The 19,582-nt window shown below is 36.8% G+C and overlaps 1 protein-coding gene across 4 annotated transcripts; it reads left to right on the top strand.

Annotated features, from left to right (window-relative positions):
• Positions 1-2,369: 2,369 nt before the first annotated feature.
• SERBP1 (SERPINE1 mRNA binding protein 1) lies at positions 2,370-18,504 on the top strand. Of its 4 annotated transcripts, none has more exons than XM_059137818.1 (8): positions 2,370-2,800; positions 6,734-6,884; positions 7,553-7,693; positions 7,824-7,895; positions 8,523-8,597; positions 11,375-11,552; positions 14,752-14,925; positions 16,275-18,504. In XM_059137818.1, exons 1-8 carry the CDS (start codon positions 2,488-2,490, stop codon positions 16,329-16,331), a joined length of 1,161 nt encoding a protein of 386 aa, XP_058993801.1. In that variant the 5' UTR covers positions 2,370-2,487; the 3' UTR covers positions 16,332-18,504. The 4 variants fall into 4 exon arrangements, with proteins under 4 accessions (XP_058993801.1, XP_058993799.1, XP_058993800.1 ...); XM_059137816.1 differs by having other exon boundaries at positions 8,478-8,597; XM_059137817.1 differs by having other exon boundaries at positions 7,806-7,895.
• Positions 18,505-19,582: the final 1,078 nt, after the last annotated feature.

Genomic DNA, 19,582 nt, shown 5'->3' with positions numbered 1-19,582 from the left:
AAAGGAAGTTGAAAGTACTTACAAATTTCTTCCCTTTTCCCCCAAATGTTTATTCTTATTTTTATGTTGTATTGGTAGGTAAAATTCTCTGAGGAGCATAAGTAAACCTCAGAGACTCATAGCTACACAATTCCCCTCTGTGTAGCTTATCAGTAAATATTCTTGTTGTAATAACACTTGGTGGTCATAAAGATCTGTACGAGAAAACTGGGGATCTGTATATAACATAAAAATTACTGAGGATAGGTTTATCTCATGCCCCGGTTAATCCCTCTTTATACTTCCACGCCCCAGTTAGTCTCTTTATAATTCATTTTATTCACCTTAAAAAGGAAATACATGAGCTTTCTCATCAAGTTGATATAAGGATGAAATGAAATCATAAATGTAAAGTGCATCAAGCACATCGTAAAATGTCAAGTTTTAGCTCTTTTTTTTTTTTTTAAAGATTTTATTTATTTATTTAACAGACAGAAATCACAAGTAGGCAGAGAAGCAGGCAGAAAGAGAGGGGAGGAAGCAGGCTCTCTGCTGAGCAGAGAGCAGGACCCTGGGATCATGACCTGAGCCGAAGGCAGAGGCTTTAACCCACTGAGCCACCCAGGCACCCTCAAGTTTTAGCTCTTATTATTGTTGTTGTGGCATTGGCCAGAAAGAGGTAAAGCGGTATTGTAGCAGGTATCTCAAAGATGCAAATATTAACAGCCCATGTAAAGAAGAAGAGTTTCTTAAAGCCTGGAGATAGCACAGCCGTAAAGAGTACTGTCAAAAAGTCCTTGTATTTAGTCTTGGTGGGAGCCACAAGAGTCAGAGCTTGCAGAATGGGGTGGGGTGTGTATGTGTGTAAAATGGGAGTGTGTGTGGCAGGGACTGAGGCAACAGAGAAATAATTGAATTTGAGGAGTGAGGCTGCAGATAGAAACTAGAATACCACCAGGCTTGCTGCCACATGCCTGCAGTATGACTATTTTCCCTGTTAAGGAATTGATTTAAAATCTCAGAAATTGGTAAGATTACATTCAGCCATGTTTACATACCCTGCCTGACATGCAACAATATTCAAATCTTATTAAAGATTGGAAATTAATTAATAATAGACTAACTTCTATCAGAAGGTATAGTTTGGATCTAAAAGTTGATGTCAATGGTCTCACCGTGGGGTTAGAAGACTGGGTTACACCCTGGCATTAGGACTTAAAGAGGTATGAACTTGGTAACTAATTTCACCTCTGAAATGGTTTCATCAGCTCTAAAAAGAGGAAACTACCTATCTAACAAGTTGTTGAGATTAAAGTTATTCATGCCACGTGGAACATAGAGATGCATTTTCCTATTTAGTGTAAATGTGAGAAAAACGTTGAAAAATTACGGTGATATAAACACTTAAGAGTGTTACCAGATACGTTTGAATGTGCACTGACATCTATTACCTTAATGGACTTTAATATTATCAACTAATATCAGTGTTTTTAGTAATGGCAATTAATTTGATGACTATTTTCTTCCTCTCACTGCATCTCTCAGCACCGTGCACAGTCGGATACTTTAAAATGTTGTGTCTTGAGCACATTTTACTAACGCCTAATCCTCAGCTTGCCGGACACTAATGGACGGTTGGATTGAGTTCAGAAAATGTTCCCACAAACACTGCCTTTCGTGGCTTGCCCAGTGTCTAGCTAGTGCTGCACTGTTAGGAGTTAACAGCAATTAAAGCACCCAACGCAACACTTAGGAAAGGCGCGCAGTACTCCCCGGCGACAGTTCAACTTGTCTTTTTGATTAATTCTCCTAACCGAGTTCGTGTCACCGCGAGAGAAAGCGTATTCCTCCTCACATTAAACACTAAAGTCTCGATTCGTTATTGGCGTTGCAAGAGGGCTACTCCAGCACCTGGGCAGCTAGGGACATGGAACGGATCGGGACCTGCCTTCGGGAGGCCCTCCAGCCCTGGAAGTTTGCGAGTCCCCTCTTGTAAGATCTAGAGTCACCTTGACCTTCCCGGGGAAATGGGGAAAGTTAGTCCAGGGATGGAGGCGGGGAAAATAAAACTAAAGATAGAACACTTTCGCGAGCGAAATACGCGGTCACGTTCTCCTGTTTTCAGCGTAGCGTGAGACCCAGAGAGTTTAAGGGTGGCAAGAGCAGGTGGCAGAACTCCACCCACCATCGCGCTTCCCCGCCCTCAGCTCGCAAACTCCACGCCCTTATGAGGTCCCGCCTCTTAGGCGCGCGCGAAGAGTTGTCACGCCACGTATTCTGGGAATTGTAGTCTTGGCGCCGGAAACCGCCTCCAGAGAAGCGACTCTGGCCTACATACCCCATAGTGCCGTGCGGCGCTGGCCGCTCCCGGATGTGCGCCTGCCGCCGGAAGAGAAGACGGCCCCCCTCTCTCGGCCCGGCCATCTTGTGGGAAGAGCTGAAGCAGGCGCTCTTGGCTCGGCGCGGCCCGCTGCAATCCGTGGAGGAACGCGCCGCCGAGCCACCATCATGCCTGGGCACTTACAGGAAGGCTTCGGCTGCGTGGTCACCAACCGATTCGACCAGTTATTTGACGACGAATCGGACCCCTTTGAGGTGTTGAAGGCAGCAGAGAACAAGAAAAAAGAAGCCGGCGGGGGCGGCGTTGGGGGCCCTGGGGCCAAGAGCGCAGCTCAGGCCGCAGCCCAGACCAACTCCAACGCGGCAGGCAAACAGCTGCGTAAAGAGTCCCAGAAAGACCGCAAGAACCCGCTGCCCCCCAACGTTGGCGTGGTTGACAAGAAAGAGGAGACGCAGCCGCCCGTGGCGCTTAAGAAAGAAGGTAAAGCTGTGGTAGAAGGTGGGGGAGACCCGGGATGGAGGGAAAGAGCGAGGGGACTTAAGGCTATCACTTGCTTCTGGAGTTCCGAGGGTTCGCGGGAGACTTTGCCGCCGATTTCCTCAGGTTTTCCCCCACACCACAAAAGCTAGGTCCCGCGAAGGTGCTGGTAGCGTGGTAGCCCCAAGTTGAAACCACCTGCAAGGATCCTGGAGCCACCCCCTTCCCGCCTCAGTTCCTGAGAGGGGGGAGCGTGCTCCAGAGATAAGCTGCTCCTTGAGCGTGTTCGCGATCCTGGGAGATTGTTGTCTTCCCGCCGGATTCCGTGGCGGGCAAGCGCATGGACCGAGGTTCGGGGAGGCTGGCTACTTAGTGAAGCGTTTGTAGCTACGGGGAAGCGTGGGGTCCAGAGCTGCTTCCTGCTCAGAGCTCTCCCTGGCGTGCTGCTTTGAGGTGCGGTTGGCTTCTTCCCTGCCATCTTGTCCCACGATGGCGCGGAGTACCCAAGTGAAAAGCTGGGGATCGGAGTTTGCACCTGAGCTAGTTCTGGGTTCTGTGGAGTGAGCTACCGTTTCAGATGCCACATGTGCCTTATTGTCCGCCCCACATCCCTTCAACTATGAGAAACTACCAACTTGCTCGAGTGAATTAACCTTTTGAAAAGAGAAATTTGGTTACACTGTAGTAAGCAGAAGCGGGAATTCTGAACGAAGACTGGTTATTGCAGGAAATCCTGAGGCCCGTCCTCTCTCCCAACATCTCCCCCGCTCCCTCCCCCTGCACTCAGTATTTCTTATGGTGGCCCAGCTTGGGCCTCGTGGTGAATTGATTGCAGAGGCTGTCACAACTTCAGCCACAGCAGACCTCTTTTGAGTCTGTAACTTTTGCGCCACATGTGCGTGAAGCATGGTCAGGATTCATTGGCGGGTAATAGTTGCTACCAGAGGTCACTGTAAACTTCACAGGATTGTCTGGAGGTTGATTTTTGCATTTTCTTATTTCTGTTTGATCTTTTGTGGTGGATGAAAAAGCAAAACAGTTGAGGATAAAAAGTGTATGTGATCAGTAGCAAGTAGGTGTAGGACTTAAGCTATGGATCTTTAAAGTTGCCTTTTTATGTTGAAAGTTGGAATTACCCTTTACTGGCACGTGCTCCTGAAAGAAACTTGTTTCTCATTAGTTTTAGTTTAATCCCGCAGCATTCAACTAATTATAAAAATCACAGCAATTGTGTTCGGTTTTGGCTTAGGATTTTTTTTTTTTTTTTTTTTTTTTTTAAATACAGAGCTTCTGTAATGCTTGGAATGAAGAACCTATGTGGTAAATAAAACAAAAGCATTCTTGTGTTAAAATTACAGGTTGGGGAGAAGCACAACTTGGGAGTGCTGGAAAGCCTTTTATACATCGTTTAGACCAAATATCAATTCAGTCGTCTAGGTTTTAAAGCAGCCTGTAGCACAGTTGAATAATTAATTTCTGCGTTAAGGAACACAGGCCTGTATTACTGTTTTTGCTCAGGTTTACCTTCTTGATCTCGCTAATCCAAAAAAAGTGCATGAAAAAATTGAGTCTAATGTATACATCTAAAGTGTACCAGGTAGATGTGTTCACCCATTTTGAATGCTCAAACTGTGAAGCCTGGTTTAAACCCCTCAGTTGTTTTGATCATAAAGCCCAGCTTTAAGTAGGTAAGCTTTTGACCTGGAACCTAGTGTTTTAAGTTGCAGTGGTGGGGAATTACTTCATAAATTTAAAACCAGGACAGAGTTTACCATTCAGTACTTTTTCCTTGGGTAAACTTACATATTAGCTATCACCATCTTCCTTAGATCACCAATTCATAGTACTCGTAACCTTAAATTGCATAAAACATAAGCTTATAAATACAGGAAAAAGTTGAGTGAAAAAGATTTTGTTTTTATATTCTACTACCTGTCAGTTGATGTTTTGGGCATTGGAGACTGATAGACCTGTGAAAAGTCTCCCTACCTTCATGTAGTGGGAAGAATTGCTACCTGATTATGTGTTTTATGCCTTTGGATATAGGTGCTGGCAGATACTAGGCATATCTTAGATACATGTTTTTGGTAATATTATAGGAGTTTTGTGTCTTGTGTTTTGTCCATTTGAAGAATCTGAGAACTGACACCGCAGAACATCACTAATAGTGTAGCCTGAGATGTTTTTAAATTTTTTAATTCAAATCCTGGAATCTACTGAAAATCAAGTGAAGTTTGCAAGTACAGGTAAATAGATGAAGAGAAACTTGAATTTTTAAATGTCAGCCATTGGGTGAGTTTATTTAGTAAATTTTTTATGTTTTCTAAGCATAATAATGGATATTGGGTGGGGAAGGAAGCCATTGTTCATTCGGGTGTGTTTGGCTTGGATATTACGATTATAAGGACTGGTCCCATAGCTCCACCCCAGTACACTATACCTGTGACAACATTTGTTTAAGATGCCTTAAGATCTTACATTTATGGGCTGTCCTGAGAGTTTATGTGGAGTGGACCTTAAAATTTCATTTAAGAGTTTGATATTTATTATTTGACTTTATATAAGCATTTGAATGATGGGGTGCATCCTGATGGTGGTCACTTTCTTAGAACCAGTGATCAGCTTAAGATCTTGTTATAAAACTAATTCCTCAGCCTTTTTTTTTTTCTTTGTCAGAAATTATGGTTTGGGAGTTATAGCATACCTGAAATTTTCCAGTCATGAATTTATCTACTTATCCTTGAGGCCAGTAATGTATATTGGTTGCTTTTGTGACACTAACAGGAAAGAAGTAATACTGGGGGAAGTCACTAAATACTTCAGCCATCACTTAGTGCAACAAGTTTCTATTTCCTTTTTTAAAAAAATTTTTAAAAAGATTATTTATTTATTTGACAGACAGAGATCATAAGTAGACAGAGAGGCAGGCAGAGAGAGAGGAGGAAGCAGCCTCCCTGCCGAGCAGAGTGGGATGTGGGGCTTGATCCCAGGACCCTGGGATCATGAGCTGGAACCCACTGAGCCACCCAGGCGCCCCACAAGTTTCTATTTCTTAAATAGAAAAAAATAGTTTTTCTATTTTCTATTTAAGGAAATAGAAAAAAATAGTTTTTAAAGGGGTATGTGTGTTTGTGGGGAGGGGATTTAAAGATTTGGAAACAAAGATATTTGTTAAGGCAAAAAAAAAAAAAAGCTCTCCATTTATAATAAAACAACTGGATTATTTCCTAGTGGTTGCATAGCAGTATTTTTTTTTTTAATCTGTGTGTATGGATATGGATGGATACATAGGTGAATATATACTAATACAAGAAAATAGTACTCTTCTGGTTAATTAGTTGTTTGAAACTGTGGAGATGTAATCCTCAATGCTGTTTGTTTTCCTTTCAGTTTTTCAATTTATAGAACTGTCACTCTTTTTACTCTGCTGGAGTTCTGTTTTCTCCAGATCATTTAAAATAGTGGTTCTCACTGTTTTTCTGAGGGCCCTTCTTTGGTGAGTGTGTTGATTTGCTTGGGTATTATTAATGAGTGGCTACTGGTGTTAATCTCTTTTGGTATCTTTAAAGCCAGAATGTATCATGACTAAAATTTCTCAAAAGTTAGAATTTTAAATTAAGAGACTGGCATCTTGAAACCCGAGAGAAATGATGGTTACTCAGATAACTTTCAATTTGGTTATAGAGACTCCTTGGTGGGGGAGGCATAATTATGCAAGCTACACAGAAGTTTGAAACAAGTTTATGGTCTTTAGGAATTTCTCAGGTACTTTGTTATACTTTTTAGAGATGGCATAGTTTTGGCCTTTTTCAGCTGCAAGTGCTAGTTACTGGATTGAAAAAAACTGGCTTTTTTTTTCTTTTTGGTCTTCAATAGTCTGCCATTTTTTTTGTGTTGCAAAAATAATTTGCTTATGCAGGTTATTTATCATTTCAGGAATAAGACGTGTTGGAAGAAGACCTGATCAACAGCTGCAAGGTGAAGGGAAAATAATTGATAGGAGACCAGAAAGGCGACCACCTCGTGAACGACGATTTGAAAAGCCACTTGAAGAAAAGGGTGAAGGAGGAGAATTTTCAGTTGATAGGCAAGATTTTTAAAAATCTCTTCATGTTTTGTCAGTTTAAGAGAGTCATATTTTAATACAAATCTATAAATTGGGCGTAATTTGCCAGGTAGCAATGTGGCTGGTACGTTTATCAGTTTTTCAAGAAATACCTAAGTGTATTCATTGTTCTACTGTGAACTTTTTGGTAACAATTTTTAGTGTGCAGTCTTGGATTTCTGGTAATGGAACACTTCAGTTGAATTGATGGACAGTTTCTTTTCCTTGGTATCCCCAGATGTTAGCAGAAAAGTCCTGTTGGGTAATTGTTTATAGCAAAACAGATTACTCATATTATTGTGTTAGATGTGTTACGCATGTTAGATGTGTTCATTTTAATTTCGAAGTGTGTTGGTGAGGTGTAATGGTTTTACTGGATTATAATATGAATAATCATGAAAAAAGTACAGGCACTAGTAGTAAACTTTTAGAGAAGGCAAAAATAATTTTCCTATTTGGGGGGAGCTTCCCAGTTCTGATTCTTGGTTCGAAGTAGACTGTTTCTGAATTTTCTAAAACCTGTGTTTAATGAACCATTGGGTTATTAGCCAATAAATATGTTTCTACATTTGAGCCTTTGGATGCATTCCATTCCCCCTTTGTTTTTTCTGGAAACCTTGGAAATATACGATATTTTTTATTTGTTGCAGACCGATTATTGATCGGCCCATCCGAGGCCGTGGTGGTCTTGGAAGAGGTCGAGGAGGCCGTGGACGTGGAATGGGCCGAGGAGATGGATTTGATTCTCGTGGCAAACGTGAATTTGATAGGCATAGTGGAAGTGATAGATCGTAAGTCTTATATTGGTTTTTATTGTAGTTTTACATGTGATTCTACTTCTTTAATATAACAAAATTTGCATTTCTAGAATTAAAGAGTATTATGTTAACTCAGTTTTGTTAGTTCTTTTTCACATTACAGTGGCCTGAAGCATGAGGATAAACGTGGAGGTAGCGGATCTCACAACTGGGGAACTGTCAAAGATGAATTAACGTTGGTATTCTGATTTTTTAAAATAAATAATATTTAAATAAGATTGATTTTTATGCTTTATTAGAGTTTTGTCCGTAACTATTATATTTTAACTTATCTGTAGGACATTAACAGGTGCTCTCAGAGCTACTCCTTAAAATAGCGTGTTTGATAGGTTTGAGTACAGTATGTCACATGACCGATTTTTCTATATTTAAATAAATGTGATGTTAGTTTTTCTTTCCATACAGCTATGTAACTTTTCCTGAAACTTTACATTTTAGTTATTTGGGTATACTCATTTTCTGTGTGTCTTTAATAGTTCCTGTTATAGCTATTGACCCTTGTGGTCATTAAAAATTTGACAGCCTGGTGATGTTTGTCTTAAAGCAAGCTACTCTTTCCTGCTACGTTTTGAGTAAAGTACTTGAACTATAAACTTGGATCAGTATGCATTTTTAAATTATTTTTTCGTAGAGGTCTACTGGGAAGTAAATTTAGTAAGAAAAGACTCAGAATGTGAAGATTTTTAAAATTGTATAAGAAATTCTTAAGCTACATGTAAATGGACCTAGATGCTTTTCTTTTTCTTTTTTTCCTTAGAGAGTCCCCAAAATACATTCAGAAACAAATATCTTATAATTGCAGTGACTTGGATCAATCTAATGTGACTGAGGAAACACCTGAAGGTGAAGAGCACCCAGTTGCAGACACTGAAAATAAGTAAGTGGTTTATGTATAGTGGTGATGCCACTGTACATAAGCATTGGAAGCAATTTGGGTTTCTACCGAGAAATAACATGCTGTTATTTGTATATGTGCTGCTGAAACGAGCACTAATGCTGTTATTTGATGGCTTTTAACAGGAGACTTGTACAACAGTTCTTCAAATAGTATCTATTCAGAAGAGTGCTCTACACATTCCTATATTGGGCTATAATGGCTTGAAAAATAGAAATGGTTATTTCTATTTAAAATTGTCATTGTTGTCTTTGAAAAGATAAGGAAAATGCGTATTTTAGTAATATCTGTTAACTTTAAGAACAAAAATTAACTATTTAACCTGAGAATGGAGAATAGTAATAAGATGTCCTGCATTTTATTTAGCTATTTGTTAGAGAAGTTGTGAATGCTTTTAATATTATTATAATGAATAATCTTGGTGATGATGGCTATCCAGAGGCATTGAATAGGTGGGAACTGGAAGCTAAAGTTGGGGGTTTCTAAAAATTAGACCGAATGATTGACATAAAAGGTAGTATTTAGAACACATAGTTCAAAATACTTTGGACTCTTAACTATATAAATTTTATTCCAAAACTAGAAGATGTGACCATTTTAAAATAGTTTGTCCATCTGAAGTTTTTTTTCTTTTTCCATCAACATAGAGTTGGAACATAGCATTATTGACATGTTTTAAAATGTATGAGGACAGCAAGGGCCAGAATATGTTACTAATTCACTGGCTTTCTTAATACAGTTTTTTCATTTTCTGAATTTTTAGGTATAAGATTTGATTTTGAAGTTTTTCATTCAGGGATGAAAGAATTTTAAGAATGCCTTCCTCTAGTATCTGTCAGCCCAAGCAGAAATTACATGCTGGTCATGTAGTATTGTGATGTAAAGACTTTTAACTAGGAATTATATAGGGTTTATAATTCTTAATCAGAGCATATTTAAATCGGGTGGTTTTCTGCTTTTTCTCCAAGGCTTGATCCTACAGTGAACCACTGTTGGTAATTCTGTCATATTCCATAGGTTTGTTGGAAGAAGGAATGATAATTGATTTATAGTTAGAGTAAATAAAAACACATGGTATTAAGTGATGTTGAACTTGGGGTAATATGAAATTATAATTTTGAGTGGTAAACAATGAAATTATGGTGGGCGACTAAAATGAACCTTAATGTAACAGGAGTACTTGACAACATCCAACACAACTGTTCCTTTAATAAAGAGCCTATATTTAGATCACCTTAAGAGTGATTTGCAAAGATTATAAGTTTATCAGAAGAAATGATGTATTGACAGGACCCAGGAATGAAATTGCAGATATTTGGCCTAAAGAAGATTGAGATAATGACATTAGAGCAGTTTCTGGTCTTATTCTAGAGTAGAGAGAATCTGAATATAGCATTATATCTTGCATGTGGAAGTATAAATTTAAGAAACACAAGCTGAACTTTGATTAATTCCCTTAATATGTAGTTCCCAGAACTTCTATTTTCTTCATTTGATCCTTACAACCTTTGAAGATAGGTATTGTGGTTTCATGACATGGTAAAAGTATGCCAAGTTCTATTCTTGGCTCTGTCATGACTTGGGAATAACTAGGACCTTTCCTTGATCCTTAAGTTTTCTCATTTTTAAAGTGACAGAGTTGGACTTGATATTGATAGCCAAGGTCTCATTAATTAAATGTAAACATGGTATAGGCAGTTTTAAGATAAGATTTGTCAAACAGGAGTAGCATGGAAGAGAGATATTTGAGCTCTAAGGCTAACTGAATTACCTGCTATCTTTGGAAGGAAGCAGGGCTCCCAAAATAGCAAACAACTTGTTTGGTGACCATTGCATGTTGAGATTAGACTAAAATAATAGATTCCTAGGCCTATGCTTTGTTTTTATAAAAAGGGAAAAGAATAGTATATAACAGTTATATCCTGAGAATTTTATTTGGAAATAACTAATTTAGTATTAAGTATTGAAACTGTTGTGAAAGGTTCCAGTACTTAGAAAACCACCAGTCTCCTTCCCATACGCAGGCTGGTTTGAAAGTTTGGAGTATACAGGATTTTGGATTTATGGGAACTTTGCTTTTAAAATTGTTTTGTCATTAAGTGTTAGTTGATAAAGGAGAGAGGAACAGTTCTTTTATATTCTAGAGTATGAATTTTGGTTGCTCACGGGCATCCTAGAGGACTTGCCTCTATTTTTGTTATAAGTTCTATATTGTGGGAAATTATAGAAATTAAAAGTGTTTTAAGAGAAGCTAGGTCAACTATTTTAATCACATAAGGGTACAGCATTTATTTATTTATTTATTTGATGGAGAGAGTGGGAGAGGGAACACAAGCACATGCTGGAAAAGGAGAAGCAGGTTCCCCACTGAGCAGGGAGCCTGTAAGGGGCTTGATACCAGGATTCTAGGATTGTGACCCAGGCGCCCCATGAATACAGTTTTAAAGCAGTATAGTTTTAAGAAATGTGTATTTTGGATCAAGACAGTTCAAGGTTGTTATTACTGATAGTTGATTTCATAGTTTATGAAATTGAGTTGTATATTTCTGTTACCCATGCTTTCACTAATTGAAGAAGCACGGAATTTCTATCCTCCACCAAATTATGTGTTAACAGTTGGAAGACAGAAGACTGGTATCCTCTTGTCCTTGGATAAGCTCTAAAGATTACCAACAAGCCAAAATTTTCTTCTTCCTTATAATCATGTGTTACTATATTACCAGCCCCTTACCAACTATAAAACAAGTATGTTTTCACAGGGAGAATGAAGTTGAAGAAGTAAAGGAAGAGGGTCCAAAAGAAATGACTTTGGATGAGTGGAAAGCTATTCAAAATAAGGACCGGGCAAAAGTAGAATTTAATATCCGAAAACCAAATGAAGGTGCTGATGGACAATGGAAGAAGGGATTTGTTCTTCATAAGTCAAAGAGTGAAGAGGTAAAATTACATTTTGTGGTGTTTGGAAATTCTCAGATGTGTATTGAATTGTATTTATACTACTTTTTCAAAATATCACATGGTTAATCTTTATAAAAAATAAAAACTTTACATAAGATCCTTGGGGGTAGATAAATTGTTCAAAAGGGAAAATAAACTGTGTTACCATATATTTCAAGAAAGGTAGTCTTTCATTCAATCCAGAATATATTTAATGTGGTGGTTTTGCTTTTTCTAGAAAGTAGTCTGTTGTATATCATACAATTACTACTGTTTTTGAAATAAGGTAGGTCTTTTCATGATGATATTTTTTAAAGTCCCGCCTTTGAATCATTTGAAAGGTAAGCATTTTCATGTGGTTTACCCAAACCTAAAAGAATGGCTTCATCAATGAAAACAAAGTTTTCAAACTTTGTCATTTATAGTGATCAAGACTTTTCAGTAAGTGATGCTATCCTTTCTGAGGGCTGATGTCTTATAAGAACCAGCAGATTAATTTACTAGTGAAATATTTGAGAGACATGTTTCTGGTTTCTGATTTGATAACAGTCCCTTGGGCAGGTAGAGGAATGGCTCACTGCTATATTATTTAGGGCTTGTGCAAGTATGAGTTTTTAATCATAAAGTTAAATTGAAATTAAGGCAACCTGTAATAAGATTCAGTGAGATAATTGCATTTTAATTTTCTTAAATATTTGTGAAACAAACTTGGAACATTTTGAAATAAAATCAAGGTTGAAACAACTTTGACTCATAAAATAATATAAATGGGGACATTGCCTTAAGGGCCAAGTCCTGCGGGGGGGGGGGATATTTGGCTTTATTTGATGTTTTTGCTTATTTTTTTTGTAATTCTTTCAGATAAAGTTGTGTATCTGGGTTAGAGTATTCCTGATTAAAGAAACCATGCAAGTTCATCTGGGGAGATTGTTAATTTGTACTGATGATTAAACTGCTTAATATGGGAAAGATTTACTTAGGTACCTTTGATAGAAATATCTGTAACTTTTTTGGGTCTTGACAGAACAGTCTCCAGAACAAGATGCTGCACAAAATACTGATATATTTTACATAATTCATTAGTTATCCTGAAGTCTCTTTATGCAGTTTGTAAAAATCAGGTTAGATAGTCAGTTTTACATTGAGCTTTTCAGAAATAATAATTATATAAGATGATATATATAGAATTAGGAATCTTTGGAAATTAAAATGTGAAAGTGGTTGAGAATAACTGAAACTAGGATAATTTGTTATCAAGCCACCTTTTGTGTGGATTCATGTAGCCTTTGTGATGTGGCTACCTGACCTTACCGGCATATATGGTCTGGTCTTTGTGTAGATCTTCAAGTTTGTTGTATATTTAAGGGCCCTTTTTCTTTTACATATCCTAATCCTCAAAACAATAAGTAGTAATTAGGGAAAATAAGAAACTTTAGAAATGGAAAATTGAATTATGGTGTTAATTGACAGGGCTGAAGCTAGAGCTCTTATTTCCTGATATCATTTCACTGCTCTAGAAGAAAAAGCAAAAACTATGCACATTTATTTGCTGCCTTAAAGAGATGTTCCCTGAGCATCCAAATGTCCTCTGTATTACTGTAGTAAAAACTTTGAGGTGTTTCAGCAGTATAGTTTATCAACTAGGTTTTTTTTGGTTCTGTGCTCTATAAACTTATAAAATGATTCTAATTAATGAATTGATACTGTTGCCTTGCAATAGCAAATGTTTAAAAATTAATTAGTATATATAATAATTTCAATTTGCTAGTGGTTTTGTGGATTTACATTTAAACATTAATTTTAAATTGTTCTCTTAAGAAGAATCTTTAACTACCTTTAAGTTGCCTAGCACTGAAGAATGACAATTAGTTTGGATAGTAGATGATTAAAGGGGTAAAAACATAGATATAAATACAAAATTTATATTGGTACTTTAAGGGATAGTTATTAACAGATGTAGTGTTACAAGATTTAGAAAGAACAAAATGTTTGTTGTCCTTCAGAAAAGGATTATACCAGTATTTAGAAAAACTAAAACATACTTTAAAGTAGTGTAAGAAAAGTTATCAATTAGAAGAGTTTAAAACCTATTCATCCCAAACATACAGGAAGAAATTAAGAATTCAGCTGCGTAAAATTGTCTGGCTTTGTTTTGTTTTGTTTCGGTTTTTACAGAGTGGGTGGTATACCTTATAAATAAATACAAAGGAGGATTTGGATTTCACAGACATGTTGACTTTAAGGTTACCTGTCTATATTTAAGACTTGCATTTTTTGTGCTTGGCTTTTCAAGGCTCCTTGATATAAAGTTACATTTCACTTGAGTCTGTCATTTTCCAGTTTATAGGAAAGAACACAGAGTAGTTGTACATGAACAGAAAAGCATTCTGAGAAGTTTATACCTAATTTTCCCAAGTAATACTTGGGAAGAGTACAGAGCGAGTTTTCTTTAAAACTTAAAAAGTGATTCAGTATTTAAAGGAAAAAAAAAGTGAGTCAGTATTAATCATCAGTAGAGACCTCCCATTCCATCTATCCATAGGTCTTCATCAAGGGTTCATATTGGAATCTACCTGACGGACACATTTAAAATGTACTTTCCCAAACCTCACTTCTTCTTCTTCTTCTTCTTCTTTTTTTTTTTTTTTAAGATTTTATTTATTTATTTGACAGGCAGAGATCACAAGTAGGCAGAGAGGCAGGCAGAGAGAGAGGAAGAAGCAGGCTCCCTGCTGAGCAGAGAGCCTGATGTGGGCTGTATCTCAGGACCCTGGGATCATGACCTGAGCCGAAGGCAGAGGCCCAACCCACTGAGCCACCCAGGTGCCCCCAAACCTCATTTCTAAAGATTATGATTCAGTAGGTTTCAGATGGGGCCCAGCCACTTGTGTTGTTTGATTTTATACCTTTATTCAAGACTTGCCAGTATGAACTGTAGTTTATAAAGTTAAAAGTCAAAGGGAGTTTATAAAGTTAAAAGTCAAAGGGTTCTTACTCTAAGATGACTATAGCTGATCCCTAAGCGTTACATATTAACTGTAGTGGCATTGGCATTTTTTAAAATTATCATTTGCTGATTTATTTGTTCACATGAAGTGCAGATTAGATTTTTAGTCTTTTTAAGAGAAAGTTCGTTATTTAGAAATTTGCAGTGTTGTTTTCCTATAAATCATCCCATGGCCTGCTCTTAAATTCTTAGGCTCATGCTGAAGATTCAGTTATGGACCATCATTTCCGGAAGCCGGCAAATGATATAACGTCTCAGCTGGAGATCAATTTTGGAGACCTTGGCCGCCCAGGACGTGGTGGCAGGGGAGGACGAGGTGGCCGTGGGCGTGGTGGACGTCCAAACCGTGGCAGCAGAACCGACAAGGTAATTTTTAAGAATTCTTTCACTTTTTGAAGTAATTCGAGGACCTCTTTCGGTAAATGAGTGCCCTAGATCTTTTTGGGGATAGGATTAAAAGGGAAAGGAAATAGATATACCTTGAAGAAAATACATTTTAGGCTATATTTTTGCTTAAGGCACTTAATTGAACAGTGCTCTAGTAAAGTTACACTTAACACTGTTTACAGAGTATTTACCAGGTGTTTATTGAGTACTTACTAGGTGCTGGTCATGGTGCTGTGCTAGGTATTTTATGTATTGTGACATTTAATTGTTGTTAGTACATTGACATCTCCATTTTATAGAAGAGGAAATTGAGTTATAGGGAACCAAATAAACTTTTTTGGCTTTGACTGAGGTCTACTTGAAATTCCAACTACTTTCTTTGCCTTGACTCTCCTGCTCTTTTAGTCTCAGGATAGCATTTGGGTCCATAATTGTGTGACACTAATTGGATGATTTTAGGCATGTATTTTTTCTTGATTTAAAAAAAATTTTTTTTAACTACAGTGTGAGAGCTGGTTCATTTTTGTCCTACTTTTATAATTTTAATACCTTGTACCATGTGTATGACACAAAACAGGTTCTTAAATATTTTTATAGAAGCCCTAGTAATTGATAAATATGAATTCTGATCTGATACTAAAGTACATACTGTTAAGGACTAGATACTATTAAAGTATTAGCAGTAACTTCTGGGTTAGGTTAGTTCATTATCTCTTGTGGTCTGGCTAGGAAACAGTGATGTCCTCCTGAATTGTCAACACCTGATGAGGCAAATTGGGAACCTACGTGCTTGATTGAGTCTGTCAGTGTTTGATTATAGCGGTAGCTTAATACAAATTTTATGGTTGCCAATAATAATGGGGTGCCGACTTCTTTTTCTTCCTCTGAAAATCAGGTTTTTGAAAGGGTCTTTGTGTATGTAGATCTTTAAGTATGTTTTTGCTGTTTTGCTCTTTGTAAGTAGGAGTTGGGTCCCTTTCTAGTATTGATGAGTGAATCATGTAATAGGTTTCTTAGCCTGCTTTCAAACTGAGGCCATTCTTATTTAGCAACTGAGGAGAATAAAATAGTAAACAAAGAATCATATATATATATCCCATGAGAATCTCTTTATGTGATTTATTAGGAAACTAAACCCATGTTATTAAGGAATAGGTCTTGATAGACACTCAGGACAAGGCTTGTTGCAAATAATTACAGTCCTGTTCTGATCTGTAACAGTAAAGCTTTGACACATTTTTACTTAGTATTTTAGAGTTATGTGTGTAAATGTAGACATGGAAATCCAAGATTGGAGAATTGTTAATTTTGATTTCTTTCTTTTTCAGTCAAGTGCTTCTGCTCCTGATGTAGATGACCCTGAGGCATTCCCAGCTCTGGCGTAACTGGATGCCATAAGACAACCCTGGTTCCTTTGTGGACCCTCCCATCTGAGGTTTTGCATGCTTAAGGATCCCAAACGACTTAAGAATTTAAAAAAAAAAAAAAAAAAAAAAAGACTGTCATTCATACCATTCACACCTAAAGACTGAATTTTATCTGTTTTGAAAATGAACTTCTCTCGCTACACAGAAGTAACAATATGGTAGTCAGTTTTGTATTTAGAAATGTATTGGTAGCAGGGATGTTTTCATAATTTTCAGAGATTATGCATTCTTCATGAATACTTTTGTATTGCTGCTTGCAAATATGCATTTCCAAACTTGAAATATAGGTGTGAACAGTGTGTACCAGTTTAAAGCTTTCACTTCATTTGTGTTTTTTAATTAAGGATTTAGATGTTCTCCCAATTACAAACTGGTTTTAAATATTGGACATAATATCAGTTTTAATACCTGCTTTGCATTTTCACACATGGTCAGCTGGGTCATGTAAACTTTGATTTGTCAAATTTTATGCTGTGTGGAATACTAATACTACTTTATGTATTTTAACTTAGTTTTAATATTTTCATTTCTGGGGAAAATCTTTTTTCACTTCTAATGATAGCTGTTATATATGCTAAATCTTTATATACAGAAATATCAGTACTTGAACAAATTCAAAGCACATTGGTTTATTAACCCTTGCTCCTGCATGGTTCATTAGGTTCAAATTTATAATTGACACAATTTCAAGTATATTTACTTTTACAATGTGTGGCTTTCCCATTTTAAAAACCAGACTAGACACCTTATTGGTGGAAGTTTAAGCTACTTATTGTTGATACACATTCTACCAAGTGAAGTAGTTTCATGGGGGTTGGGTTTTTCCCCCCTCCAAAGGGTGGGTGGAACAAGTTGATTTGGCTACTGCATAATATTTAAACTGTTATGTAAAATAAGCATCTAGCCACTCAGTATGATATGTGTGTATGGAAGGTCCCAAATCAAAATTGTACTTCCATAATCAACAACCCTTTAACCCTTCCTTTTTCTAAAGAAACCAAAGGGCACTGGTTTGTATGGTAAGATGGGGGAGTATGTTAATTTTTGGAATTTGGAAAGCAGACAGCTTTACTTTATAAGGTTGGAACAGCAGCACCGTCCATGAAATATAAACCAAAAATCTTACTGTTTCTGAATTTCCTATATTAATGTTAAGTTGGGTCTTGAGTTGATAGATAACTGTTCCACATAAAGTGATAAGTATTTTTTACCTCTTCCTTCATTAGAAAATTAGGTTAATGGGTTCCTTGAACAGGGGCATCACCACTTACTAAAACATAACATGGAGAATTATCAACAAACAGATTTTCTGGGATTTTTTTATTTTAATCTTATGCCACATTCATAAGTAAACAGGAAAGGAATTTTCATGTACAGTTTCAAAGATCTTCTGTAACTCAGTATTTTCTACCTGTGTATGGTAATGTCCAGTTTTGAAATATTGAAGATCTTAAATCATAAAATATCTCCTATTTAGCTGATTCATTCTCCCGTTTACTTCTAAAAGAGAAATTGTACAGTACAAGAGTTATTCATTTGGATTAGATTTATTAATCTAGTTACCTGCTAGTTTGACATCTTAGGGAGGAGGTAATTGGTTTTTAATGATGGATAAACTTTCGTGCTGGTGTTTGGATCTTATGATGCTGAGCATGTTCTGCACTGGTGCTAATGTCTAATATAATTTTATATTTACAAACATACCTGCTACCCAGAGGCAAGTATTAATTTAGTCCATATGGACTATTGACCCCTCTTGAGATTGCAACATACACGCTCTGAAATCATTGTGGTTAGACTTTTGAATATCTTACCTTGTTTCTGGACATGTAACATGTATGTAAACCTTGATTTTTAGCAACATATAGAAAACACCTCCTATTAAAAACACATCACAAGTTCTACTTAGTGTCAGCCATTGCTGGCATTCTGTCACTAAAGAATACAGCAATATCTGGTATGTTGCAAGCTTTCAAGATAGCCTGAACTTTAAAAAGTTGGTCCATTAGTTGTATCTGATGGATGTAAATTTGCCTCCTAGTTCACTTTGTGTCAAGAGCTAAAACTGTGAACCTAACTTTCTCTTATTGGTGGGTAATAACTGAAAATAAAGATTTTATTTTCATGCTCACTTCTTAAAAGTCATGAAAACAATCAAATAGGAGCCCATTTATCGTCACGTGTTTTCTGACCTGTGTGTGTACCCCCAAGATAATGATCACGTTTCATTCCCCCCCGCCCCTTAGATTTACATTTTGCCTTTGTGGGGTTTTAGTTAAACCAGGACATTGGATCACTTTTGGAAGGGATGAAACCTACAAAAATTAGAAAGTTGAATTTTTAACTTGTAAAATGAGTTTAAAAAAAAAAAAAGAATTTCAAGGACTGACAAGGCAATTGGCATTTCTCTTAGCAGATCACATATGGAGTGTGAAGGTTAATCATACTGAATGCCTCTCTTTTTTTAAACACATGATAAAATACTAAAAATCCTTTAATACGTATCTTTAAATAATAGTGGTGGCTGATTTAATGTTCTAGTCAATATTTATCTTGATGCTTTTACATGGGAGTAATGCCAGAGTTGGTACTTAAGACATTTCCAGCTTGCATTGAAATAATTGGAATCTAGTTACTTTTTTAGTTTAGTTTTTGGAGACCTGTGTGGAATGAGGAAAGATTTTAAAATGTGCAATAGGCATTCTGTATCTAGTTTATTTACTCAGTTTTATTTTGAACATGTAAGCATGACACATAATCTCTAGGGTTGTAAATATATTTGGGGCTTATTTCAGGGCATGGGTTTGGAGGGAGAATATTAAGTACTCATTCTGATTTTATTATTTTTCTAGTTGCTAGAGGTGTTTGCACTGAAATAGAAAAATTTTATTGTGCCATTAGGGAGTTGCATACAAAGTGTAAATATTATGTATTGGATATTTAAACTATGGCATATTTAAGTATGCCTTTAGAGCACTAGTATTACGTGGAAGGAGCCAACAGGTATTAAAAGGTTTTAATAAAACAAAAAAACCCGCAAGTGTGAAGCTACTGGAACCTGAATGATACTAACTACACGGTAAGATTATATCAGGTATATTAATGGTCATCTGTCCCAACTTGGATGCAGCTGGTATGCAAATTCTAGGGCTCTGAGGTATACTTAAACTGTACTTTCTAAAGAAAAGTAAGTTAATACTTAGATTTTA

The sequence above is a fragment of the Mustela lutreola genome, chromosome 10 (assembly GCF_030435805.1).
Source record: "Mustela lutreola isolate mMusLut2 chromosome 10, mMusLut2.pri, whole genome shotgun sequence".
NCBI classification, from domain to species: domain Eukaryota; kingdom Metazoa; phylum Chordata; class Mammalia; order Carnivora; family Mustelidae; genus Mustela; species Mustela lutreola.
This window is presented reverse-complemented; position numbering and strand designations above follow the sequence as displayed.